General features: G+C 65.3%; 4 protein-coding genes across 11 annotated transcripts in view; 1 reads left to right on the plus strand and 3 right to left on the minus strand.

Moving 5' to 3' along the window:
* Window positions 1-117: 117 nt before the first annotated feature.
* Window positions 118-10,936, minus strand: MAP3K12 (mitogen-activated protein kinase kinase kinase 12). Its single transcript, XM_037371354.1, has 14 exons — window positions 10,854-10,936; window positions 8,154-8,530; window positions 7,668-7,851; window positions 6,471-6,662; window positions 5,594-5,752; window positions 5,043-5,201; window positions 4,528-4,636; window positions 3,838-3,947; window positions 3,519-3,635; window positions 2,958-3,095; window positions 1,989-2,436; window positions 1,511-1,581; window positions 1,121-1,373; window positions 118-274 (listed from the first exon to the last, which is right to left on the minus strand). Exons 2-14 carry the CDS (start codon window positions 8,491-8,493, stop codon window positions 182-184), a joined length of 2,373 nt encoding a protein of 790 aa, XP_037227251.1. The 5' UTR covers window positions 8,494-8,530; window positions 10,854-10,936; the 3' UTR covers window positions 118-181.
* A 1,632-nt stretch (window positions 10,937-12,568) lies between these two features.
* Window positions 12,569-17,761, plus strand: TARBP2 (TARBP2 subunit of RISC loading complex). 2 transcript variants are annotated; one of them, XM_037371213.1, is made up of 9 exons: window positions 12,569-12,621; window positions 13,290-13,471; window positions 14,225-14,330; window positions 14,939-15,022; window positions 15,205-15,277; window positions 15,872-15,989; window positions 16,077-16,204; window positions 16,928-17,117; window positions 17,268-17,761. In XM_037371213.1, the coding sequence occupies exons 1-9, from the start codon at window positions 12,569-12,571 to the stop codon at window positions 17,423-17,425; spliced, it is 1,092 nt and encodes a 363-aa protein (XP_037227110.1). In that variant the 3' UTR covers window positions 17,426-17,761. The 2 variants fall into 2 exon arrangements, with proteins under 2 accessions (XP_037227110.1, XP_037227111.1); XM_037371214.1 differs by lacking the exon at window positions 14,939-15,022 and having other exon boundaries at window positions 12,577-12,621.
* A 73-nt stretch (window positions 17,762-17,834) lies between these two features.
* Window positions 17,835-18,818, minus strand: LOC119140214 (extensin-like). The gene is made up of 2 exons (XM_037371299.1): window positions 18,535-18,818; window positions 17,835-18,284 (listed from the first exon to the last, which is right to left on the minus strand). The coding sequence occupies exons 1-2, from the start codon at window positions 18,816-18,818 to the stop codon at window positions 18,008-18,010; spliced, it is 561 nt and encodes a 186-aa protein (XP_037227196.1). The 3' UTR covers window positions 17,835-18,007.
* An 835-nt stretch (window positions 18,819-19,653) lies between these two features.
* LOC119159344 (cyclic AMP-dependent transcription factor ATF-7) overlaps window positions 19,654-25,887 on the minus strand; it is a 69,717-nt gene continuing 63,483 nt past the window's right edge. For 6 of the 7 annotated variants that reach the window (XM_037412060.1, XM_037412059.1, XM_037412058.1 and 3 more), the window contains one exon: window positions 19,654-25,272. In XM_037412060.1, the coding sequence (XP_037267957.1) occupies window positions 25,052-25,272 (221 nt within the window). In that variant the 3' untranslated portion in view covers window positions 19,654-25,051. The remainder of the gene's footprint in view (window positions 25,273-25,887) is intronic. The other variant, XM_037412062.1, reaches the window with a different exon arrangement.

Genomic DNA, 25,887 nt, shown 5'->3' on the forward strand with positions numbered 1-25,887 from the left:
CCCCCCCCCCAAAAAAAAAACCAACACACCCGTTGTGACCCCTGTGCCCCCTCCCTGAGCCCTGTTCCCCCCCCAGGCACAGAGACAGCACAGAGCTTTCTGTAGAGATCGATAGATATTTATATAAATATTTGGGGCTGTACAAGTGGGGGGTGTGCAGGGTGGTGGTGGTGGGGACAGGTCACAGGCCGGGGGGGGCTGTGGGCCGGGGGGGCCCCTCGCCGCTGCCTGAGTGGTCCAGCTCTGCGCTGTCGCAGTCAGAGTCCTCAGAGACCTGGGGGTGGGGTGGACAGGCATAAATGGGGGGGGGGTTAAACATCTTCAGGGTCTCCCCCTGCCCCACAGCTGGTCCTGGGGGTGTTGGGGACCCCCACCTCTGCAGGGCAGAGACCTGAGGAGCCCCCTCTCCATGGCCTCTAATGTTTGGGGGATCCCCACCCCATGGTATCTGTCCTGGGGGGGGGCCTGGGGGACCCTGCCCAGCGATTTAGGAGACCCCTCCCTCCCCACAGTACTTCATCCTGGGGGACACCGGGGACCCCCCCCCCCCCCCCGAGATACCTGGGGTATGTCCTGGGGAGCCCTTGAGACCACCTGCCCATGATGTCCACCCTTGGTGGGGGGCCCTGGGATATCACCCCCTCCCCCAGTACTTGGTTCTGGGGGGCTCTGGGGACCCCGTTCCCCATCGCACCTGGTCCTGCCTTCCTCAGTGGGTCCCCCCCTCCCCATAGAGGAGGACTCCCCTCTCCTTCCCCTTGCTAACCCCGTCCTGGGGGGCTCAGGGGACCCCCTACCCCATAGTGCCCAGCTCTGGGGGACCCTAGGGACCCCCACCCAATGGCACCCATCTCTGGGAGACCCCTTTCCCCTGACTAACCCCATCCTGGGGGACCTTGAGGACCCCCACCCCATAGTTCCAACCCTTAGGGACCCCCACGCAATGGCACCCATCTCTGGGAGGCCCCTTTCCTCTAGCCCCATCTTGGGGGACTTTGAGGACCCCCACCCCGTAGTTCCAGCCCTGGGGGGCCCTTAGGGACCCCTCACCCCATGCTGTCACCCATCCCTGGGGGACTGTGGGTGCTCCCTGGCACCCACCCCGGGGTTGGGGCATCACCTTGGGGCTGAGCCCCCCATGACGGCGGCCGGGACCCTCGGGGGGTGCGGCGGCATCCAGGGGGATCTCGGAGCCCTGGGAGAGCAGGTCCTCGGAGCGGTCGTCGGGCCGCTCGTCCGTGTTGGTGCTGCCCACGTCGGGGGTGGCACTGTGCGAGGGCTCGCTCGTGTGCCCCTCGTCCCCGTCCCCGTCCGAGAAGTTCTCCGAGCTGAAGGTCGACAGCGACTGGCGCTTGCTCATGCCCGGGGGCCACCTGGGGAGGAAGGGGTGTTGGGAGCGGTGAGGACCCCCATGTCCGGGCACCCACAGACCCCCCTGCACCTACCCCAGGTGCCTGAGCACCCACAGACCCCCAAACGCACCCGGGGAGGCGGGGGTGTCAGCACCCACCTCTGCCGCAGTGGCAGCTCCACCTCGCTGTCCACTTCACCCTCCTCTTCCTCTGATGAGACCCCCCGCTTCTGGTGGAGGGGCGGGGAGGGGCGTTGGGGTCCTCCTGCTGCCTCTCAGGAGGGATCCGGGGGTCCTCACCCCCCACCACCACCCCAGGAAGGACCCACGGGTCTTGGCCCCCTCCTGCCCCCCCAGGAGAGACCCAGAGGTCTTGGCCCCCTCCCCCCAGGAGGGAGCCAGGGGTCCTGAAACCCCCCGAGGATGGACCCAGGGGTCCTGACACCGCCCCCCCCCCCCCCCCCCCCCCCCTCCAGGATGGACCCAAGGGTCCTGATCCCTCCTTTGCAGGAGGGACCCCCCCTCCAACCCCTCCCCAGAAGGGATCCATCCCACTTCCCCCTGCTGGGATGGACCTGGGGGTCCTGCCCCCTCCCCAGCCCCCCAGGGAAGGGACCCAGGTGTCGGGGGCTCTCACCTGCCCACGGGTGACAGCCGCGCGGTACAGCAGTGCTGCGGGGGTGAGGTGCTGCCCGGCCCCCACTTTCCCCCCCCGGCCGGCCCCGCTCTCCCGCTCAGGCTCACCGGGCACGGGGGGCTGCGGTGGGGGGGACCCTTGGGAACCTGTTGCCCCCTCAGGTCCTGCATCAGGTACCGTGGCTGGGGGGGCACCCACAGCCTCCAGGGTACCCCCAAGGAGATCGGGGCCGGTGGTGGTTGGAGGGGGGCCGGCGAGCCCCCGGGGGGGTCCAGCCTCGGGGCCTGGCTCCCCGCAGCCCCCCCGGGGTCCCGCTTTGCGATGGCGGCCCTTGGCCCGGCGGCTGCGCCCGGGCGAGGGGGGGCCCTTGGGACACCCCGGCAGGGCCACCTGTGCCATGGCCGCATCCAGCTTGGGCAGCAGCACCTCCGGCTTCAGGATGTCGGGTCTTGGGGGGGGAGGGACAGACAAGGGGAAGGGCTGCGGACGGGGACCCAGGCGTCTGCCAGCCCCTAGGACACCCCCCAGCCAGCCAGGAGGGACCCTCATGTCTAGATCCCACCCCTCCAAGGGACACCCCCCAGCCAGCCAGGAGGGACCCTCATGTCTAGATCCCACCCCTCCAAGGGACACCAGCATCTGCACCCCCAGACCCACCTCCCCAAAGACCCCAGGGATCTGCACCCGCAGAGCATCCCCCCCGCAAAAGGACCCCAGCATCCACACGCCAGCCCCTCTCCCCAAAGACCCCAGGCACCCAAGCCCCCAGAACCCCCCGCAAAAGGACCCAGGTGTCCGGGCTCCCAGCCCCACCAGGACCCCCATGTCTCCAGACACACCCCCAACCCTGAGGGACCCCCATGTCCATGCTCCCCCCAACCCAAAGCACCCAGGCACCTGACCCGCCAGCCCCCCCACCCAAAGGACCCAGAGTCCACCCCCCATCCCGTCCCAGGCGTCCGGCCGCACCGCTTGCCGTGGGGTGAAAGCTTCTGGGGGACGTTGCGTTTCTTGATGAGGGTCTCGACGGCGTTGCCGTGCAGGAGCCCCCGTGGTGCCCGCGGCTTGAAGAGCCCAGGGTAGCGCTTCTCCAGTGCCTGCTCCCGCCTGCCATGGGCCACGCGTGGGCACCCACCCCCGGGGAGGCAGCGTGGGGTGGGGTGGCCATGGCCTTGGGCTAGTGGCCATGGGGTAACGGCTGGCCATGGGTTCAGGGAAGCCACAGGGTGGGTATAGGGGTGCTCATGGCCATGGAGTAGGTATCAGGTTGGCCATGGCCATGAGGTGGCTATAGGGTTGGTCACAGCCACGGGGTAGATACAGCGTTGGCCATGGCCATGGGGTGCTATTGGTTTGGCCGTGGCCATGGTGTGGCTGTAGGGTTGGTCACGGCCATGGGGTGGCTGTAAGGTTGGCCATGGCCATGGGTGGGTGTAGTGTTGACCATGGCAATGGGGCGGCCATGGGATGGGCAGAGGGGGTGCTGGTGGGTGCGAGGGGTGCTGGTGGGTGCTGGAAGGGCCCCCTCACCTGAGCAGCTCTTTCTCCTTGAGCTCCAGCTGCAGCATGAGGGCGCTGAGCTCCATGTAGAGGTTGTTGGCGCGCTCCAGCTTGCGCTCGTAGTGTTCCCGGATGTCCAGCGCGTGCCTAGCGCCCAGGGCACGCGTGGTGTCAGCACACGCGTCCCATGGCACCCACCACACAAAGTGACAGGGACCCAACAGCTCTCCCTGCGCCACGGCACCCTCCGATACCCCCAGCCCCTCGCCCCTCTACGCGCCCCTGATGCCCACAGTGTCCCCAGCATTCCGTGTTCCCAGCGTCCCCGTGTCCCGCGGACGGGCCCCACCGGAGCTCCTCGCGCCGGCGGTTGATGAGCTCCTCCTCCAGCCGGTGCAGACATGTCCCCTCCGACTTGATCTTCTCAAAGTGCAGCTTCACCTCCTCCCGCCACTCCGCCTGTGGTATGTGGGCACTGGCTACCACGGGCACCGGCTACCGTGGCCACCGGGCACCCCGGGCACCGGCTACCGTGGGCACTGGGCACTGGCTACCACGGGCACTGGCTACCGTGGGCATGGGGCACCCTGGGCACCAGTTATTGCGGACACTGGGCACTCCAGGTACTGGGCACCAGCTATCCTGGGCATGGGGCACTCCCGCCACCAGCTACCACGGGCACCAGGCACCCGGGGCACCGGCTGCCATGGGCACTGGGCACCCTGGGCACCAGTTACCCCAGGCACTGGGCACCACCTACTCTGGGCACGGGGCACCCTGGGCACAAGATACCCCAGGCACCAGGTACCCTGGGCACTGCATGACCTGGCTGCAGCTACTCGAGGCACTGGGATACACTGGGCATGGCTACCACGAGCACTGGGATATACCGGGCATCCTGGGCACCAGCTGCTGTGGGCATCAGTTGTCCCTGCAGCAGCCCTCACAGTCCCTGGGATTTGCAGCAGGTCTCCTGCAGGGTTTGGGGGTCCCGGGGTGCCGGCGGTCCCAGGGTGCTGGGGTCCTGGGGTGCTGGTACCTGGGATTTGAAGTAGGTCTCCTGCGGGGTGGAGAGGACATCGGCAGAGGCGATGTCGAGGTGCAGCAGGATCTGCCGGAAGGACGGCCGGTTCCGGGGCTTGCTGTTCCTGGGGGGAGTGCCAGGGTGCTGGGTGCGGGTGGGGGGGTGCCTGGGTGCTGGGGGGGGGGAGCTATGGGGGTGTTGAGGCTTTGGGGGACCACAGAGAAGGGTGCACAGGCCACATGGGGTGCAGCTTGGCATGGGGTGGCCCTGGGCACACCCCTAGGGTGGGGGTACCACTGTGACCAGGGTCCCCCCTGCGCTGCCCGCGTTGGGGTGCCAACGGCAGGTCCCTCATGGTGGTCCCCACAGTGGGGTGCCCATGGTGGGGTCCTCCATGGCATGACGCATCCATGGCATGGGTGCCCATGGTATGTCCCCAAGGGAGGTGTCCCCATAGTGGGCTGTCCCCGTGCTGTGCTGTCCCCATGGCAGTGTGCCCCATGGTGGGGTGTCCCCACAGACGCACTCACCAGCACTGGCGCAGCAGCACCTTGAAGCCGTCGGGGCAGCCGGAGGGGACGGGCAGGTGGAGGCTGTTGCTGCCCACCCCCCAGATGATGGCCGATGAGTCCACATCCTTGTAGGGGATCTCACCCGTCAGCAGCTCCCACAGCACCACCCCGAAGGACCTGGGGGCACCAGCACCCATGGCCCCTGTCACTCCCAGCGTCCTCCCACTGTCCCCTCATCCCCCTTGCCCTGTGTCCCCTCCCTGCCTCTGCCCATGCTGGTGTCCCCTCTGTCCCCTGCTGCTCCTGTGGTCCCTGATGTCCCCTGTCCCTGCAACATCCCTCCCAGTATCCCAAATGTCCCCATCCCTGGTCCCCTGTAGTGCTCCTGAGGCCTCACATGTCCCTGATGTCCCCGCAGTGTCTCCCGTTCCTATTGTCCCCAGTGCCTCCTGTGCCCCCCAGTGTCCCCACTGCCTCCCAAAGCCCCGTGTGTTGCTGTGTCCCCAGTGCCACCACAGCTCCTTGGTGTCCCCAAGGTCCCCATGTCCCCAAGGTCCCTGTGTCCTCACCAGATGTCAACTTTCTCGGAGACAGGCTCGTTGCGGATGACCTCGGGTGCCATCCAGGCCACGGTGCCAGCAAAGGACATCTTGGTACTCTTGTCAATGAGCTCCTTGGAGGTGCCAAAGTCCGAGATCTTCACCACGTCGTCGTAGGTGATGAGCATGCTGGGGGGCACCTGCTCAGTGCCACGCCAGCACCACACCAATGACACACGATTGACACTGGCATGGCACCGACATGGGCACGCAACTGCTATGAGCATCACCAGGTCATGGGCAAGCCACCACCATGGGCACAACACCATCGCAGATGTGGCACCACCACAGCACCAACATGGACGTGGCACCACTGCGGGCACGGCACTGTCATGGGCATGTGAATGCCATGAGCATGGTCCTGTTGTGGCATGCCACCACCGTGGACACAGCACTGCCACGGTCAAGCAATTGCCATGGGCACGGAACTACCACAGGCATGGCACTGCCGTGGACACACAACTATCATGGGCAAGCAACCAGCACAGTCACTGCACTGCCACAGACACATCAATGCTGTGAACGTGTCACTGCCATAGACACACAGCCACCGCAGCCATGGCACTGCTACGGGCATGCAACTGCCATGGACATGGCACCACCATGGGCACAGGGCACCAGCAAGGACATGCCACCACCATGGACATGTCACCACCATGGACACGGCACCGCCACAAGCATGCGACCATCACTGGCATGCAGCCACCGAGGACAAGACACCACCACAGGCATGGCACTGCCACAATCATGCAACTGCCACATGCATGTCCCCACCACAGGCATGCCATCACCAGGGTCACCCACCCCAGCACCCATGGGTGCTGTCCGAGCCCCCAGCCCTCCTCACTTGGGTGACTTGAGGTCGCGGTGGATGATCTTGTGGAGGTGCAGGTAGTTCATGCCGCCGGCGATGCCCATGGACCAGTCGACAAGGAGGGAGGGGGTGACCTTGCGCCCGGCGCGCAGCACCTCGTAGAGCTGGCCCTGGGCGCAGAACTCCATGATGATGCAGTAGCAGGGTGCCTGGGTGCACACACCCCTGCGGGCACAGCGGCACCCTCAGCACCTGCTGCCCAGCACCGCCAGGGCACCTGGCAGCACCCAGCACCACCAGGGCACCCTTCTTCTCCAGGGCACTCATCTGCATGGGTATCTGCCAGCACCCACCAGTGCTGGGGCACCCACCTGCACCCAAGCCCCCCCATTGGCACTAGGAGCACCCATCTGCACCGTGGGCACCCCTCTGCACCCAGACTCCCAGTAGCACTGGGATACTGGGGCACCCATCTGCACCCACATTGCACTGCCCCGAGAGTGCCCTGCCTGTGACAGAGCTGTCCCATGTGTGGCCGTCCCCTGTGCCACACGTGGGACACGCTGGTGTGCCCCGTGCCCATGCTGTGCCCTGCCCACCAAGGTCCATGCCATGCTGGTGCTCCCCATGCACACGCTGTGTTGGTGCCCCGTGCCCATGTCATGTCCATGACCTCTGTGCCCATGCCCCTGCCATGTCCATGCCAAGTTTGTGTCCATGCCCACACCACGTTCATGCTCATGCCCCTGCCGTGTCCATGTCATGTTTGTGTCCATGCCCCTTGCCTGTGGCACGTCCATACCTCATGCTGTGCTCACGCCCAGGCCGTGTCATGCCCTGTGCCCATGGTGTCCTCCATGGCCACGCCACATGCCATGCCCTCTGCCCATGGCGCATCCATGGCCCATGCTGCGTTCATGCCCATGCCATGCACATGCCTCCATCCCTCACGCCCACGGCATGCCCGTGTCTATGCCCCATGCCCATGGCATGTTCACACTCCGCCCCACACCCGTGCTGTGTCTGTGCTCTGTGCCCACATGCCCCGTGCCCATGGCTTGTCCGTGCCATGTCCATGCCGTGTGCCCATGACCATGGCTTGCCCATGCCACATACACAGTCCATGACCATGCCCCATGCCACGTGCATGCTGTCCCCATGCCTTGTACCTGCGGTGTCCCCATACCCCTGCCCACACCCCACGCCGGTGCCAGCAGCACCCGTGCTCACTTGAAGGTGATGATGTTGGGGTGCTTGAGCTTGCGCAGGTGCTTGATGTCAGTCTCCTTGAGGTCCCGCACCTTCTTCACAGCCACCTCCTCACCATGGAAGCGGCCCAGGAAGACGGCACCCTGCGCCCCACTGCCCACCCACTGAAGGTCCAGGATCTCCTCGAATGGCACCTCCCAGGGGTCTGCGGGCACTCACACCCATGGCACCCAGGCACCAGCACCCCTGGGGCACCCACGGCCATGGTACCCACACACCAGCATCCTTGGTGCACCCACGGCCGTGGTACCCACACCCCGGCACCCCTGGGGCACCCACATGCTGGCACAGCCTGGGTGCAGGCCCCCCCTTGGCACCCTCAGCCCAGCCCTACGGCTCCCACCCCACCGCACTGCACCCTCTGCACCCCAGCACCCCAATCCCTGTCCCATAGCATCCTCCCTCGCTCCCCCCTGACCCCGCAGCACCCACGCTGCACCCCCTCACCTTCCTGGGGGTGCTTGTGCTCGGCGGCGTAGGCTTTGCCGATCATGGTCCAGACGGGCTTGAGGCAGCCAAAAAGCCCCTCCAGGAACCCCCCCCCAGCCTGGCACCGCAGGTGGGCGGCCTCGGCGGCCAGGGGTCCCGCACCCTCGGGCCCCAGGTCAGGGTGCCGGGGGGGCCCGCGGCGGGGCCAGGCCTCGGCGGGGGCGGCAGGGGCGGCGGGGGCGGCGGGCAGCACGTCGCGCAGCACGCACTGCGTAGGGGTCAGCTCCTGCTCCGGGGTCCCATCCGAGGCCAGCGCCAGCGAGGGCGAGGGCGTCCGCGTCTCGTGCAGGCAGGCCATGGCGGGGGCCCCCCGCGCCCCTCCGCTGCCCCCTGGCCTGCGGGAGGGGCTGTCAGTGGGATTGGGGGTGCAGCCCCCCCCCCCCTCCTTGCACCCATAGGCACCCCCGTGCAGCCGCCTGCGCCCTTCGTGCCTCTGTGCAGCTCCGCCGGTGCCCCTCCCTGCATGCACAGGCACCCCTTGGCACGCGTGTGCACCTCTGTGCACCCCATGTGCAGCCCCACACACGTGTGCACCTCCTTGCACCCATGGGCACCCCTTTACATGCACCTGCACCCCCTTTGCACTCCTGTGTACAGCCCACGTGTGTGTGCATCCCCAGCACATATCAGCACCCCCTTGCACCTGGATGCTCCCGTAAACACACGTGCACCCCCTTACACACACGTGCACTCCCTTACACACACGTGCACCCCCTTACACACACGTGCACCCCCTTACACCCCCATGTGCAGCCCTATGCCCGTGGGCACCTCTTGCAGGCACGTGTAGCCCCTTGCACACGTGTGTGTACCCCTACAAGTGTATGCACCCCCTCTCCTGATGCCACACTGTGTGTGCACCCCTAGTTTAGGCATGCATGCCCCCTTGCACACGCGCACCCCTCCTCACACCCGCATGCACCCCTACGCTTGTGCGCCCCGCTTGGCTGGGAGGAGGGCTGGAAGAGGCCCTCCATAATGCACAGAGGGCACACGAGCGTGCAAGAGGAGGTATGAGTGTGCAAGAGGGTGTATGAGCAGGTAAAGGTGTGCCCAAGTGTGCAGGAGTGTGCAGGAGCGTTCAGGCATGCGCACAAGCACGCAGGAGCGTGCAGGAGCGTGCAAGCAAGTGTACAAGCATGCAAGAGCACGCAGGGGCCTGCACGAGCTTGCAGAAGTGTGCACAAGCGTGCAAGGCCACACACGGCGAGCAAACGTGACAGGGGAAACTGAGGCAGGGCTGGTGGGGGACCCAGGTGGCCGGGGGTGGGTCAGACTCGATCCAGCTCCCCAGAAAATTGGGGGGGGGTGTGTGTGTGTGTGTGTGTGTGTAGAGTTGCCATGGCAACAGTGGAACCGGCAGATGAGGTCATCACTAAAATTAGGTGTGGGGGGGGTGTGAGTCACCGCGGGGGGGCGTGGGCGGGGCTTACTGTCACCCCGAGGGACCCAGCCGTCCGGGGCCGGGGGAGGGGGGGGGGACACAGGCGACAAGACGCCCCGCCCCTCCAGGTGTCGTGTCCCCCCCGTGGTGACATCACGTCACGCGGTGACGTCATCCCGGTAAGGGATGCAGCCTCCTCCCCGCCGCACCCCCCCGGCAGCTCCGCACGGGGAAACTGAGGCACAAGTGGGGAACCAGCATCCCGGGGGGGGCGGGTGTGTGGGTGTGGGTGTATCTGTCACGACATGCGACAGCCCTGGCCCCATGTCGTGACAGCGCGGAGCTGGAGGAGGGAAGTGGGGAAGAGAGCGCCCCCACCGACATGGCATGTCGGGACATGGCGCCCTGTCGCGACAAGGAGAAGGGTGGGGGGAGCGGGACGGGCTGCGAGGGGCTCACGCCTGTGCGTGGGGGGCACACACGTGTGCAAGCGGCTGCACAGGCCTGTGACAGGCGCACACCCACGGAGCAGGGCACACGTGTGTGCACAGGGCTGCGCACGCCGCAAGGGTGCACACGTGTGTGCAAGGCAATGCAGGTGCCGGGGAGGGCACAGGTGTGCAGGGGCGCAGACATGCGTGCAAGGGGTGCACACACATGCAGGGTTGCACATGCAGGTGCGAGGGCATGCACAGACACGTGAGGGTGCTCACGCGTGTGCAAGGTGGTGCAGGTGTGTGTTAGGGGTGCACAGGTATGCACACATGCATGCAAGGGGTGCACACACATGCACGGGTGTGCACAGCAGGTGCAAGGGGTGGGCACTCTTGTGTGCAGCGGGTGCACACGTGCATGCAAGGCGGTGCACAAGAGTGCAAGGGCCGCACATCCATGCAGGGGGGCATGCATGCCTGCGGGCGTTGCACGCGCGTGTGCAAGCACGTCTGCAACGGAGGTGTCATACGTGTGCACGGAGCTGTTCACGCGTGTGCAAAAGCAGCTCACGCATGCGGGGGGGCACGCGCGTGTGCAAGAGGCCGCTGGTGTCCCTGGGCCCCCCTTCGCCCGCCCGCGCCTCCGGGGAGGGGGAAGGGGAGGGCGCGGCCCCCCCGGGCCCTGTGAGGCGGGGGAGGGGAGGGGGCGCGGCGGGGGGAGGGGAGCACGGGACACCCCTTCCAACCCTCCATCCCGGCCGCATCCCTGGTCCTACCCCCCCACACCGCCGTGCCCCCCCCCCGGCCTCCCCACCGCTGCCCGCGGCCCCGCGCCGGTACCTGGGGGGGTGCGGGCCCCTCGGCCGGGGGTGCCGGTGGTGCCGGGGTGATGTCGGCGGTGCCGGGGGTGCCGGGGCCGGGGCTGGGCCCGGCGGGGCCGGGGCGCGGGCGGGCGGGGCCGGTACCGGGGCCGGGGCCGCGGTCAGGGCGAGCGGCGCGGAACGGCCCCGCCCGGCGCTCGGCGCGGCCCCGCCCCGCCCGCCCCGCCCCGGCCCGGCCCCGGCAACCGGGGACCCCCGGCACCGCCGGCATCACCCGGGCACCACCGGCACCCCAGCACCGGCACCACCGGCACCACCGGCACCGGTACCACCGGCACCCCGGCACCGGCAACCGGGGACCCCCGGCACCGGCACCACCGGCATCCGTACCCCCGGCATCAGCACCGGCACCCCCCAGCACCGGCACTCCTGGCACCGGCAACCGGGGACCCCCCAGCACCGGGACCGCCCGGCACCGGCACCCCCGCTGGCACCGGGGCCCCCCAGCTTCGGGACCCCCCTGGCTTCGGGGACCCATCAGCTCTGACGAGCACCAGGACCTCCCATGGGCCACCAGCACCGGGAACTGGGACCCCCCCCAGTGTCCCCAGGAGCTCCCAACACCAGGACTAGGACCCCCCCGGTATCCCCTGCTGGCCCCAGCATCACACCAGGGCCCCAGTGCAATTCCAGTGCTTCCAGTCTGCCTGTGCCTCTGTCCCCAGTGCTCCCAGTCTGCGTGCGGTTTTGTTCCCAGTGCTCCCAGTTTGCTTCCAGTGCTTCTAGTTCAGGCATCTCTGTCCCCAGGGCTCCCAGTATGGGTGTCCTACTGTCCCCACAGCTCCTTCCCTGTCCCTGTCACACTTTGACCATCCCAGCGGGTCCCAGTCTGACCATTGTCACCGCTGGCCTGTCCCCATCACTGCCCGCCCTCCCCCGTCTGTCCCCACCACATTGTCCCTGTCCCCATCCGCCCCCTGTCGTCATCCCACATTGTCTGTCCCCATCCATCCCAGTCCCACCCAGACTGTCCCTGTCCCACTCTCCCAGTCCCTGTTGTCCCCACTCTATCCATCCCTGTCCAGCCCTGCCTGTCTCCATTGTCCCCAGCCATTGACCCCTGTCCCTCTCCGTCCCATGCTGTCCGTCTGTCCCTGTCCCACCATTGTCCCCATCTGTTGTCCCTTGTCCATCCATATCCCATCCTGTCCATCCCTGTCCCACCTTGTCCGTCTGTCCCTGTCCCACTCCATTGTCCCCACTGTCCCCATCCACTGTCCCTTGTCCCTCTGTCCCACGCTGTCTGTCCCTGTCCATCTGTCCCCATGCCACCCTGCCTGTCCCCATTGTCCCCATCCATCATGCCCTGCCCACCCCTGTCCGTCTGTCCCCATTCACTGACCCTTGTCAGTCCCTGTCTCCCCCCATTGTCTCTATCCTGTCTGTCCATTCCCATCCCACCCCATTGTCCCCACTGTCCCTTGTCCATTCCTGTCCCTGCCACCCCTCCTTTCCCCGTCCAGATTGGGGAAACTGAGGCAGGCCTCCCTCCCCCGACATGGCTCCGCCTCCCGTGTCCTCCACCTTCCCAGCGGTCCCTGCCGCGGGGGATTCTGGGACGCGTAGTCCCAGAATCCCCCTCGGCACCAAGTTCCCATCGTGCCCCGCGCCGGCGCGCAGCGGCCGCCCCCTGGCGGCGCGGGCGGCGCGGCGGCGGGACGGAGCGCGGCGGGGATGAGCGAGGAGGGGGCGGGCGGCGGGGCCAGGCGGAGCGGCGGCTTCCCCAGGTACCGGACCCACCCCGCCCCCCGCCATCCGGGATAGACCCCCAAACCCGGGATCCCCCCGTCCATACCGGTTCTTAATGGGGAGGGGTGGGCTGGGGCCTACACCGGGCCCAGCCCTCAGGCACCGGGCCTGTGTGAGGGGGCTTCAGCCTGGGGCGGGGGGCTCCGGGCTTGTCCCCGTGTCCCCAGGCTGCGTGGGGGGGCTCAGGGCCTGTTCCTGTATCCCCAGGCTGCGTGGGGTGGCTCTGGGCCTGTCCCCAGGCTGGGGCGGGGGGCTCCGGGCTTGTCCCCGTGTCCCCAGGCTGCGTGGGGGGGCTCCGGGCCTGTTCCTGTATTCCCAGGCTGCGTGGGGGGGCTCTGGGCCTGTCCCCAGGCTGGGGCGGGGGGCTCTGGGCCTGTCTCCATCCCCGTGTCCCCAGGCTGCGTGGGGGGGCTCTGGACCTGTTCCCAAGTCCCCAGGCTGCGTTGAGGGGGCTCCATCCCTGTCCCCGTGTCCCCATGCTCCATGGGGGCTCCATCCTTGTCCCTGTGTCCCCATGCCGTGCGGCGATGCCACCCCTCTCCCCACATCCCTATGCGCCATGGCCGTGTCAGCCTCTCCCACCACCTCGCTACCCCCAGCCTGTACCCCTGCTGTCCCCGCTGACCCTTGCGTGGGCTGGTGACAGCCCTGTCCCCAGCCTGGAGCAGATGCTGGCCGCCAACCCCGGGAAGACGCCCATCAGCCTGCTGCAGGAATATGGCACGCGCATAGGCAAGACTCCCGGCTACGACCTCCTGAAGGCCGAGGGACAAGCCCACCAACCCAACTTCACCTTCCGTGTCACTGTTGGGGACATCAGCTGCACTGGTGGGTCCCCGACACCCTCGGAGTGGGGGGATGGCCTGGAGAGGGTGGCCTGGATCTGACTTGCTTGGGATGTGGCAGGGCGGATGGCGAGGACATGGGGATTGTCCCCAGGATGGTGGGGATGTGCTGGGGGAATCACCTTGGATCCCGATGCTTGGGACACTTGGGGGTCCCATGGGGCCCCAAAAAGTGGGTTGTGGTGGGGGATAGCTTTTGGATCCTGATGCTTGGGACACGCAGAGATCTCTTGGGGCCCCAAAAAAGTGGATCCTGGGGGGAAGATCGGCTGGGACTGTGATATCTGGGACATTCAGGGATCCTCTGGGACCCCAAAAAGTGGGTTGTGGTGGGACATCATCTCAGACCCCCATGCCTGGGACACCCAGGGATCTCCTGGGACCCCAAAAAGTGGGTCATAGTGAGGGATTGCCCTGTACCCCAATGCCTGGGACATATGGAGATCCCATGGAACCCCAAAAAGTGTGTTTGGTGGGGGATCCCCTGGGACCGTTATGTCTGGGACACTCAGAGATCCCTTGAGACCCCAAAAAAGTGGGTTCTGGGGGGGATTGTCTCAGATCCTGACGCCTGGGATGCTCGGGGACCCACCCTGGCACCCTGCTGCTGGGGTTATGGCAGAGGGATCCCCCAGGACCACCCCCCAGCAGCCCTAATCACAGCCTGTGGTCTGCGAGGGGTCTGGGGGGGCCCCAGGTGTCCCCCCCCTCCTCACTCAGCCAGTGTCTCCCCCAGGGCAGGGGCCCAGCAAGAAGGCGGCAAAGCACAAAGCAGCCGAGGTGGCCCTGAAGCTGCTCAAAGGGGGGGACATGCTGGAGCCCACCGCCCCCGAGGAGCCCAGGTGAGGGGACACGGGGTCCCCAGGGTGTTGGGGGGTCAGGGTGGGGTTCAGGATACAGTGCGGGATGGGCTTGGAGGGAACTGGGGGGTGTCTGGGGGGGTGACGGGTTCCCAGGAGAGGGCGCTGAGTGTGTTGAGGTGCTGGGGGGAGTGTGGGGTGCTCTGGGGTGCTGGGATGCCCAGGCAGTCTGGGGATACCCAGGGGCTTGGGAGTACCCCAGGCGTGCTGAGCACCCAGCGCCGGGGGAGTTGGGGGGGGATCTGTGGGGGGGTTCAAGGCATCCAGGGGAGTTTGGGGTTACCCAGGGTGACTGGGGATTCTGGGGCAGCTTGGGCATTCCAAGGGATCTGGGGGGGTTGGGGGTTCCTGGGTAGGCATTGAGGGTACCCAGGCAGGTCTGGAGGTGTGTGGTGGGCGTTTGCAGGTGTCTTAGGGGAGCCAAGGGAATTGGTGGTGTGTGTGGGGGAATAACAGGGGGTCTCTGGGGGTCGCAATGGAATTGGGGGTGCCTGGCAGGATTTGGGGGGCTGGGGGCCCCAAGGAGTGCCGGGGAGAGGGTGCTGGGGGGGGCCGGCTCAGGCGTTAACGTCTCACCTTTTATCCCCAAGCTCTCCTTTCCCCCCAGAGCCCCCGGTTGAGCTCGGCCCCACGGCCGCCCCCCTGGCACCTGTCGTGCCCCCACCCTCGCCCAGGTAATGGAGTGGGGGGCCAGGTGCCGGGGCTGGGCAGAGTGGGGGCACAGTCCTGTCCCCCCCCGGCTCCCGGCACCCTCTGACACCTCTTTGCTTCCCCAGTGCGGGGGTCCTGGCTTGGCGGGGCTTAGAGCTGCCTCCCGCCGTGCCCCCCTCATGCTGTGCCTGTCTGCCCCACGCAGGGGCACCCCCCTGGAGATGAAGACGCCCGTGTCCCCCCCCCAGTCGGAGTGTAACCCCGTGGGGGCTTTGCAGGTGGGTGACACCATAGGTGGGGACAAGAGGGGACATACCCCCCTCCAGCTTGGGGGCTGACCCCATTTTGGTATTGAAGAGCCTGTTTTGGGGATGCTAATCTCTGTCTGGGGGGGCCCATGCCCCTTTGGGGGTGACCTTACTCATCCTGGGGGTGGCAGTGACCTTTGGGGGCTGCCTCTGCCTGGCCAGGGGGGCTCTTGTCCATTCTGGGGACAGTTATCCCTGTTTTGGGGAGAGTAGACCCATTTTGGGGCTGGCTATCCCTGTTTCAGGGCTGGTTATCCCTATTTTGGGGATGGTAGATGCATTTTGGGGACGATTGTCCCCGTTTGGGGGACAGTTATACCCATTTTGGGTATATATAACAGGATGGAAACACCTGTTTTGGGGATGGCAGACACATTTTAGGGACAGTTATCCCAACTTCAGGGATGGTTATTCCCATTTTTAGGGCAGCAGACCCATTTTGGGGCTGGCCCTGCCCATTTTGGGGCTGGCAGCTCATTTCTGGGGGCAGCTGTCCCCGTTTCTGGGAGGGGGGATCTGTGGCCCTGCCCTCCCTGGACCCCCACATTTGCGTCCCCCTCCCAGGAGCTGGTGGTGCAGAAGGGCTGGCGCCTGCCCGAGTACACGGTGACGCAGGAGTCGGGGCCGGCGCATCGCAAGGAGTTCACCATGACCTGCCGCGTGGAGCGCTTCGTGGAGATCGGTAGGGGGCTGGGGCACCCCCTGGGTGCGTGGGGGGACACGACGGGGTGCCAGGCTCACCGTGGTGTCCCTTGTCCCCTCCCCGCAGGCAGCGGCACCTCCAAGAAGCTGGCGAAGCGCAACGCGGCCGCCAAGATGCTGGTGCGGATCCACAATGTCCCCATGGAGCCGCGGGAGGGCAGCGAGGCCGAGGTGGAGGAGGACCAGTTCTCCATGGTACCCCGCAGCCGGCAAGGGGTTAATGGGGGACACGGGCACCCCGAGGCCACCCCGGGCGGGTTAATGGGGACATGGCTACCCCGAGGGGTCAGTGGGGGATACTGGCACCTCTGTAACCCCTATTTTGGGGCTTCTGGACCCCCAGTGATCAAAGTCCGGTGGCAGTAGGGCAAGGGCTCGCCCAAGGGTGACCTAGGGGGGACCCTCTGGATTTGGGGTCCCTGGGTGGCTGTGGGTGTTCCCCATGGAGGGTCCCTGAACTGGAGGGGGGTCCCACAGTTTCCAAGCCCCCGTGTCCCCTAGGAAGACACTGAGGGGGTGTGTGTCCCAACAGCCCCCACATGGGGGTCCCTGAGCCATCTTGTCCCCAAGGGGGTCCCCGTGTGGGGGGTCCTGGCAGTGTCAGAGCTGCTGTGTCCCCACAGAGGGTCCCCACAGAGGGTCCCTGTGGTTCCTGAGCCGCTGTCCCTCAGGGGTGTCGCTGCACAGGGGTCGTGGTGCTCCCCAAGCCCCCATGGGTGTCCTTGTGTCGGGGTCCCTGCAGTTCCCATGTCCCCGCTTGGGGGTCCAGAGGTTCCCTGAGCCCCCGTGTCCATTGGGTGTCCCTGTGTGCAACTCTGGGTGGTCCCTGAGCCCCTCACATCCCTGGAGGGGGGGTCCGGATGGTCCCTGTGTCCCCACTGGGGGTCTGGCGGGTCCCCAAGTGCCCTGTCCCCGCAGGCGTGCCCCAGGCTGGAGGGGCTGCGGGGCCGAGCGCCTGGCTGCACCTGGGACTCCCTGCGCAACTCAGCGGGCGAGAAGATCGTGCAGCTGCGGAGCCACCCGCTGGCACCCATGGGCGCAGGGGCCTGCGCCCTCCTGCAGGAGCTCTCCGAGGAGCAGAGCTTCGCCATCAGCTACCTTGACATCGGTGAGTGCCCCCTGCCCTGGCACCCCCCTGCCCTGCCACCCCCCCAGCCCCATGTGTGCCCCGGCTCACGCTCGGGGGTGTCGTGGGGCGTTTGGGGGGGCTCTGTGGTGACGGTGGCTCATCCCTGTGTGTCCCCCCCTGCCGCCCCAGATGCGTTGAGCCTCAGTGGGTTGCACCAGTGCCTGGTGGAGCTGTCGACACAGCCGGCCACCGTGTGCCACGGTGCGGCCCCCTCCCGCGATGGTGCCCGCTCCCAGGCTGCCCGCAACGCCCTCCAGTACCTCCGCATCATGGCGGGGGGCAAGTGAGCCCCCCACCCACACCTGGACAGACCCACGGACACTCTGAGGGACCCACAGACGAACCCCTGGATTCACTGACGGACGCGCAGAGCTCTGGATGGATGCTGGGACCTACTGGTGGACACCCAGACCCACCCATGGACACCCAGACCCCCCCGGCCCCAGTGATGCACCCTGTGGGCCCCTGGACCTGCTGACAGACAGATGGACAGACGTGGCCCCCCAGCATGGAGCCCGGACAGACCTCAGGGCTGGGGGCACCCTCCGTCCTGGCCCCCCCGGGGCGAGGAGGGTCCCCGGGCGCCAACCAGCCCCTGGGAATAAAGCTGGGGGGTTTGTAAACTCCCCGCGTTGGTGTCTCTTTGCGGGGGGGGGTGGGGGTGGGGGGCACAGGGGGCAGGTGTGGAGTGTTGGGGGGCAGAAAGGTGGGAGGTTCCCCCCCTCCATCCCCCAGAAGCAAAAGCAGAGCGAGCGTTCAGGGGTGAGAGGCACCAGTTTATTGGGTGGCAGATGGAGCCGCGGACCGATGGACGGACGGACGGACGGACGGCTTTCTAGACAGACGGCTCCGGGACAGACGGACGGAGCTCAGCGGCGGCGGCCGAAGCGCTGTGGCGTTGCCATGGTCCAGAACGGGGCAGCCGGGGGGTCCCAGCTGCGGGGGCTGAGCCGGGCCTGGGCCCCCCCCTGCCCCAACCTGCAGTGGGGACACGGCACTGCTGGCACCCGCCGGCCGGCCGGCCGGGGATGGATGGACGGATGAAGATGCAGATGCTTGGATGGATGGGGCCGGACAGATGGGGACAGAGGGACAAAAGGGGACAGAGGGATGGAAGAAGATGGACAGACGGACAGGGACAGGTACGATGGGGATGGGCAGGGACGGGGCCGGGCAGGGACAGGCAGCGGGGCAGACGGGGGGGGGGGGGGGCGGGGGGACAGTCGGGGGCAGTGGGACGGACAGGGACACGCGTACGGAGAAGTTCAGGGACAGACACCAAGGGGGACCCCCCCCCCGGCCCCCCCGCTGGTGCCCTCAAACCACGCGGGTCCCCCCCAGCCGCGGGGTCCCCCCGGGGTCCCCCCGGTGTCCCCCCACCCCCCGTCCCGCTCACCTCTGCGGCTGGAGGGGCCCGGGGCTGCGGCCGGGCCGCTGCAGGGAGCGGAGCAGTGCGCCCAGGACGGCGGCGGGGGGCGGCCCCGGGGGGGCGGCGGCGGCCTGTGGAGGGGGAGAACGCGGGGGGGTCACGGCAGCCCCGGCCTCCACAAAGCCGGCCCCCGCCTCCCCGAGAAGCCCGAACCCCCGGTCGGGGCTCACCGGGCCGGTACCGGGGCTGGGGCAGCAGCGGGCGGCGCGCAGGGTCCCCGCCAGCAGCAGCAGCAGCCGCGGCCCCGCCATGGCCCCCCCCGCCAGCGCCCCCCGCCGCCGCCTCTTATGGCCGGGCCGGGCCGCCGCGGGGGTCCCGGGGGAGCGGGGGATGGCGGGGATCAGTCCTGGCCCCGCCGCCGCCGCTAATGAAACCCATTTACCAGCCGCGACAGCCGCCCCCGGGGACGGAGGGAGGGAGGGAGGGAGGGGGGGGGCGGCCCCGCCCGGGACCCCCCAGCCCGTCCCACCGGAGCTGCCCGCGTCACCGGAGCGAGACCCCCACCCGTCCCCGGTACCCTCCGCCCTGTCCCGGGACCCCCCAGAACCGGGCCCCCTGCCCCGCATCGGCCCCGTTCCCGGGCCAGGCCCCCCGGGGCGAGGGCCCCCTCCCCGCCCCGTCCTCAGGACACCCGGCCCCCGCCGCGGCTCGTTGCCGCCACCCTGTGGCCGCGCTGCGCTCCTGCAGCCCCGACGGGGCGGCCCCGGCTCCGCCAGCCCTGGCCCGGGTTTTAAGGGCTCCCTCCGACCCAAAACCAGCTGAAATCGCCCCAAACGCTCGCCCCGAGGGTGGAGCCTGGACCACTGCGGCGGCGTCGTGGCCCCCCAAGCGGCCTCACCTGCTGTGCCACCCAGGTGGGTGACAGCCCACGGTGTCCCCAGCAGGTCTGAGGGCCAGATGGTGTCACCCAGGTGATGGCTGAGGGTTGTCACAGCCAGTGCTGCCACCCCCTGCCCTGTGACACCCACCCTGTGACCCCCAGGCAGGTGACGGCCAAGAGTGTCGCTCAGGACAGGTGACACCAGCGTTGTCCCCAGCCGAGCCAGTGCCAGGGCCCCTGTGAAGCAGAGGGCGGCAGCCACCAGCTCCTGGGTAATATTTTAATGTTATATTTGCAGCATAAATAAAAGGCACATTACATGTTTGGTACGACACGGCCGAGGTGGGGGGCTGGGACGTGTCCCCCCGCGTCCCCAGGCCCCCGCGGGGGCTGTGAGGACCCGCTCACAGGAGCCCGTGCGGAGGGGGGGGTCCCTCGGGGCCCGGGGGGGGCCGCAGGAAGGGGTTACAGCTAGAAAACCATTTCGTTGCATAAGGAGCTGCGCATCCATTCAGGAAGTTGATATATGTCTATATAGGTCTGTATATACTCATAGATAAGTATTTATTTATTTTTTTTTATAGATACTACACCCTCGTGGTTATGCTTTTGGGGGGGTTTCCTTTTTCTTGGCTTCTTCCATTATTGATCGTCAAAGCTCACCGTACAAAGCAGCTGGGACACACACACTCACACACAATCCAGGACGCTCCTCCCGTGTCCCCAGGGACTGTCACATCCCTGTCACCTCCTGGGCTCGTTTTGGGCCAGGAGAGCATCACCGCTGCCGCAGCCCACGCACGCATGGAACTGGGGGGGAGAACCAAACTGAAACGGGTCCGCAAGTCCAAAAATGACAAATCTGCTGGCTGAGCCATCGAAATCCAGAACCAAGGAGCCAGTCTGGGGGGAAAAAGGAGGCACCCCCACCCCCACCCCCCGCCCCCTCAATCCTGAGGGATTTGGAGGTTGCTGAGATGTTCTTCTCCCCTGGAGGAGTGGAGGGAGAGGAGGGAGTGCTCCCCTCCATCAGGAGCCCTCCCAGGGGTCGGCATTGCCCCAGGACACGTTTTTCAGCCGTTTGTTTCTATTCAACATTACAGCGAAGCCGGATCGATAAAGCCCTGACTCCCAGTGGCCGATGCCACCGTTCGGGCTCTCCCTGCCTCGATCACAAGCTGAACGCGACATTTAGACCCCGTACAGCTTCTCCACACTTGCGCCAGGAGCCCCAGGATCACTCTCCCCCATTAACTGGAGGGATGGAGCTCCCTGGCGCTCCACGCAGGGCTACCGGGTGGGCTTTGTGGGAAGCCACAGGACTGACACCGGCACCCACCAGGGTTTCGGTCAAGGCACTGAGGCCCGAGGGCTGGCAGAGCAAAGTGCAGGTGCCCGGCAAGCTGCCGAGCGGAGCGGCCTGGTGGCTGCCATCCCCTGAGAGCCTCTGAAAGCAGGAGAAATCAGCCTAGAGCAGAAATCGAGGGGTTTTGACCCAGACAAAGGCGTCTGCAAAGTTTTCAAGTGAGAATGGAGCCAGCATAGGAAGACGAAAAAGCCACCTTCACCCTCGCCCATCCTCACGGGTCTGGGGGGAACCCTGCATCACCGACCTGCCAGAAAGTCCGTCTTCCCAAACAGAACACCCCTGACCGCCACCAAAAACCAGAGCACATCCTCCACAGCTACTGCCACGCCGGCCTAGAGAAGCCGCCTCCAAAGAAGTGATGACGTGGGGCAGAAACCCAGCAGCCGCTGGGCTCCTCGGAGCTGCCTGGAGGGCTCCCCAGGGCTCCCCAGAGCGGCACGGGCAGCTTGGCTCTGAGAGGTGACCACATCAACCCCGGCTTTTAACCACAACTGGCAGCCCGATGCATCCACACGTGGCCGCTCCATCAGCGTGGAGGTGCTGGAAAAAGCACTGGTGGGAAGATGCGCTCCCTATGTACCCTCCTCTCTGGGGAGCCCAGAAACGAGTCACCTCTTCAAAACCAAACCTGTCCCTCCCGGTGGAGAAGTGACAACCACCCCGTGACATTCAGCTCCTTCTGAGGTTTAAGGCTGGCCCAGCATCAGCTCTGACGGGCACATTCTGCGACCTCAACACGGGACAGACCTCACCCACCTGCTCCACAGTGATGTTTACAGCTTGTGACATCCATCCATCCACCAGGGTGGGACCAGAGAACTCCCCCGCTGCCCGAGGCTGGCTGGGGCAGAGGTGCCAGCTAAGGGCCATGCTGAGGTTTTGGCTACCTTCCTCACCGCTGGCTCAGCCTGCTCGGGCTGGGTGAATTCCTGCTCCACCTCTGCCCCTGCAAGCAGGGACGCTGGTAGCAAGAGACACGGGGACCTGAAATCTGCTCCGGCACCTGCTTTTGCAGCAGCGGTGCCGGTATCAAATGCTGCTGGTGTAAAACATACCCGAAGGGGACAAGAGAAAGCTGCAACCCTGTAGATTAAAAAAAATAAAATGTTAGGGTATGGTCGAACACTTGTTCCCTGATTATTGCTGCCCAGGTTTGGAGCTTTACAACTGCGTTTTCATGGGTTTGCAGATTTTTGAAGGCACTAAGCACTCACAAGTGGAGGGGAGCTGAGACAGGGAGATGCTGGAATGGGGGCAGCACCGACGGCATCAAGAGCACCGAGGCACGGGGGGATGGGGAGAAAAAGCCGCTGTGTCCCCCACTCGCTACTGGCTGAACTGATGCCTGGTGGGGTGATGAGGTTTCAAGGGTCGGGGCAGGGAAAGTCTTTTTGCAGGATGCAGACACGTCGTGGGCTGGCGGGGCGACCTCGGGTCTCCGAGCACACAACATCGGGTTACTTTCAGTCGCCAGGGGCAAAAACTAAGGGTCGGGGAAGCTGCTGCGTTTGATGCCAACGCTGCCATGCGTGTCTCTGTCCCAGAGCTGCTGCCTCTCCAATGTCACCTTCCGCTCCTTCCTCCCACCCTGCCCACAAAGCCCCCGGCTCCTTGCCTTGCCTCATCCACCAGACCCTGACGCCAGGAAGCAAACAAGGAACCAGTGGTGGGGTCAGCCCAGTTCCTCCCTTCTCTTCTTTCTGCAAACACGTTTCCTCGACAGTCGGGTTTCTGCAGAGCCGAACCCTTGGCGAGCCTAGGAGGAGCTGGTGTGCTGCATTCGGAGCTGCCGGAGGCACCACCGCTGTCGCGGCTCCTGGCTCCCAGCTCCTGGCCACCGAGGGATGGGACCCGACAGCTGCCAAGCCATGAAGCAAATATGTTTACAACACATTTTTGTCATTCCTGCTATTCCCGGTCAAAGAAAGCAAGCGAGACACTTGTTTCCAAGCCCCCTGACGCAAACTGAGCAGCTCTGACGACGACAGCAAACCCTCTGCTGCAAGACAGGTCATTTTTATGACCATGCGAAGGTGCGTGGGGGTTTCTGCCATCCCCCCTTGCTGCGCTACAACCTGTATCCAGCAGCAGCTCCAAGAGAGGAAGCCGAGCTGGCTGGGCTGGATCTTGTACCTCCTTCAAACCCTCTGCCCCCCCAAAAAGCTCCTGACCCTCCGCTGTGCCTCACCTGGCTGAAATCCCTGTTTGTCCAGGTCGCACATCTTTAAGACACGCCAAAACCCTGTGTCCCTCTTGTCACAGCCCGCTCTCGCGGCAGGAGCACCCCCCGTATTGGCACAGCAAGAGCTAAAAGATCTGAACACGCAGACTCTGCAGAAGCAGCTTTACAGAAACAAAAGGCGGGTCTGGGGGGGCTACGCAGGACCTGAGGGGCAAACTGCCGAGGCCGAAGTGCCCCCCGTTACGCACAGGACTCCTCCGGAGCCGCCCAAGAGAAATGAGGGAAGCACACGAGCAGCACCGCCACGAGCAGCACCGCACCAAGACAAACCAAACCCAGGAACGCCGTGGCCGATACTGCTGGGAAGTCAAGGAAAACCTGAAAAGGAGGAGAGGGGGAGAGGACAGATCCCATCGACCGAAAAAACCAAACCGCCGGACTTCCCCATCTAACGGGATCCGGTTTCTTTGCTTTGGGTTTTGCTGTCCCTGGAAACCTCCCAAGTCTGGGTAAGCCAAATGAAATGACTTCGACAAACAAACTTGGCTCAAAAGTGGCGAGTGCAACCTGAGGGGGTGAGAGCTTGGGTGAGGGGGGGCGTCCCGAGGAGGAGAGGAAGGCCAAGGGCCGAGGCAGCTCCCGGGGCTGTGACGAGGTTCCTTCCAAGACCCGAACGTTCACAGAGCCCCTTCCTGCTCCCTCCTATTTCCAAACTATCGACTCCAACCACCCGCCCAGGGCCAGCGGCAGCCTCGGGATGCACACACAGACACACACGCATGCTGCGCCCGCCCAGCAAGAAAACGGACCCGATTTCAAGCGCCTTTCAATGTCAAGGCCGGGTTTTTAACCTGTCCTATGAAACTGGAAGCTCTGCGAATCCTTTGTTTGCCCTGGCTGGGAAGCAACAGGCGCTCCACCACCCAGAGCAGGAGCTAATCACAAGAAGAGGTACAAGATCAGCGAGCAGACACACTCCTTTGTGCTCCCTCCCCTTGGAACAGGCAACTAATTCATAATATTTAAGGCCACCATTATTAAGGTCATCAAGGTTATGTGTAAAGGAGGTGATCCTTGGAAATGGAGGGATTTGTTTGCTAAGATGGACAGTGAGGTTGGGAGCAGATGATGAATCCTGGGACTCAGATTATTCCTGCCTGGTGGGCCGGCTCGTCCTCTCCTGTGCCTCCTGGAGCACCTTTGCACCAGCCCCAGCAGACACAGGTCAGCACCCATTTACTGTAAGGAGGACTGAGCGCAGCCCCTCCGCTGTACAACAGACGGTACCTTTTCCCCAGTGACCCCAGCATCCCACTACGAGTGCGGCACGTCAACGGCTGCAGATCCCAGTGCAGCACAAGCGACAAGGAACACATGTACCCCCCAGCCCCGTGTCCCCCTCTCCCTCTCGGTGGGCACACAGCGATGTACAGTGCCTACACTGCCACGGTGGCCAGAATCTGTCGCTGGTGTCTTGGGAGTGAGTGGACGACAAGACTAACCTCGATCGCTTTAACCTCGGAGCTCAAGGAGGCTTCTTGTGCGAAGGTGCAATGTTTCAGGTAGCTAGAGCAGAGGGGGGAGCAGATGCCTGGAAGCAGCATGCTGTTAAAAATAAAATACATTGACAGCACGACTAAATGTCACAGCCTCCCAAGAGCTATGTTTTCCTTTGCCGAGAGTGGAGGAGGAGGGAGGGGTGGGGACTTGGAAGAGTGAAAGCGCCAAGGGGATCCACCAAGCATGGAGGTTTAGTGTTAATGTAACTGATACCTGAAAGCGAACCTTTCAAGGTGCTTTTCAAAGAGGCTCTGTCTGTTGGGGCGACTCTGCGAGTTGACGGATCGTCAACCCAAGGATGGAGAAGAGCGCTCAACCCGCGGCTGCCCCGCGGGGACAGGGCTGGCAGGGCAGCGGCGGGGGCCAGGATCTGTACAGGCTATGCAGTGTAAGAAGCGCCATAGCTGCCCTTAGCTCACTTGGAAAAAAAAAAAAAAAAAAAAAAAGAAATAAAAATCCTTATCGGCCCCCACTCGTCAGGGACGTGGTTATGGTCGGTTTCTCCGGCTGGGAGTTCGCGGTTAGCTCCGTGTCACATGCACAGGCTGTGACATCATCTGCCAGCAGACTGCGACTGTGGAGCCATGATGACGTGTGAGGGAATCGGCATGCTCAGTTCTGTCCTTTGGCTCGCCATCTGCGTGAGCACTGAGGTGGCAACCGCTTCCGCAGCCGAGCGGACGCTGAGCCCGTTGGGGGAGGCCGTCACGGAGCTGTGCTGGATGACGGGAGCAGGGGAGCCGGTGGGCTCGGAGCTCTCCTTCGGGCTTTCTGCTTGACCAGAGAAGAAGGGGATGGGGTGGGGGAAACAGAAAAAAGAAGAAACCAAGGTTAGAGAGAGGCTGTGCACGTTGCTGCCAGTGTGAGCAGCAGGGCGATGTGCTGGGAGGCTGCTGCTGCCTCAGCGGGGGCAGAAACCCGTTCAGGTATTTGCTTAACACTCACCTTCCCGGCCAAAGCAGCCTGGAGCTCCCTACAGGAATCCCAGCTCCCCGCCACCATGCTGCGCACCCCCCCCCCCCGCCCCAAGCAGCTGTTTGGCAAAAGCAAGTGAGGACTGGAAATAAAACTGATTAGAGTTGGGACATAACGACCCACCGGGTCCGGCTGGCCCCGTCCTGCGGAGACACCACCGAGTCCTGCCGCACTGCTGCCAGGGAGGCACGAAGCGCGGGCGTCACACCAGGGATGGCAAACCCAGCGTAACCTTTATCGTAATAAATCTGTTTCCTCATTATAAGAAATGAACTTTCCTACATGTTGTTTCCTGGCGTGGTACTTGGTTCAAGGCCATTTAGCCCAGAGACTGCACAGTTCCTTCAGAGTCCTCACCATCTGGTGGGTGAGCAGGCAGCAGACACCCCTCTGCAAAGGCAGGGCTGGTGGTTT

This window comes from Falco rusticolus, chromosome 19 (genome assembly GCF_015220075.1).
Source record: "Falco rusticolus isolate bFalRus1 chromosome 19, bFalRus1.pri, whole genome shotgun sequence".
Classification (NCBI taxonomy): Eukaryota; Metazoa; Chordata; class Aves; order Falconiformes; family Falconidae; genus Falco; species Falco rusticolus.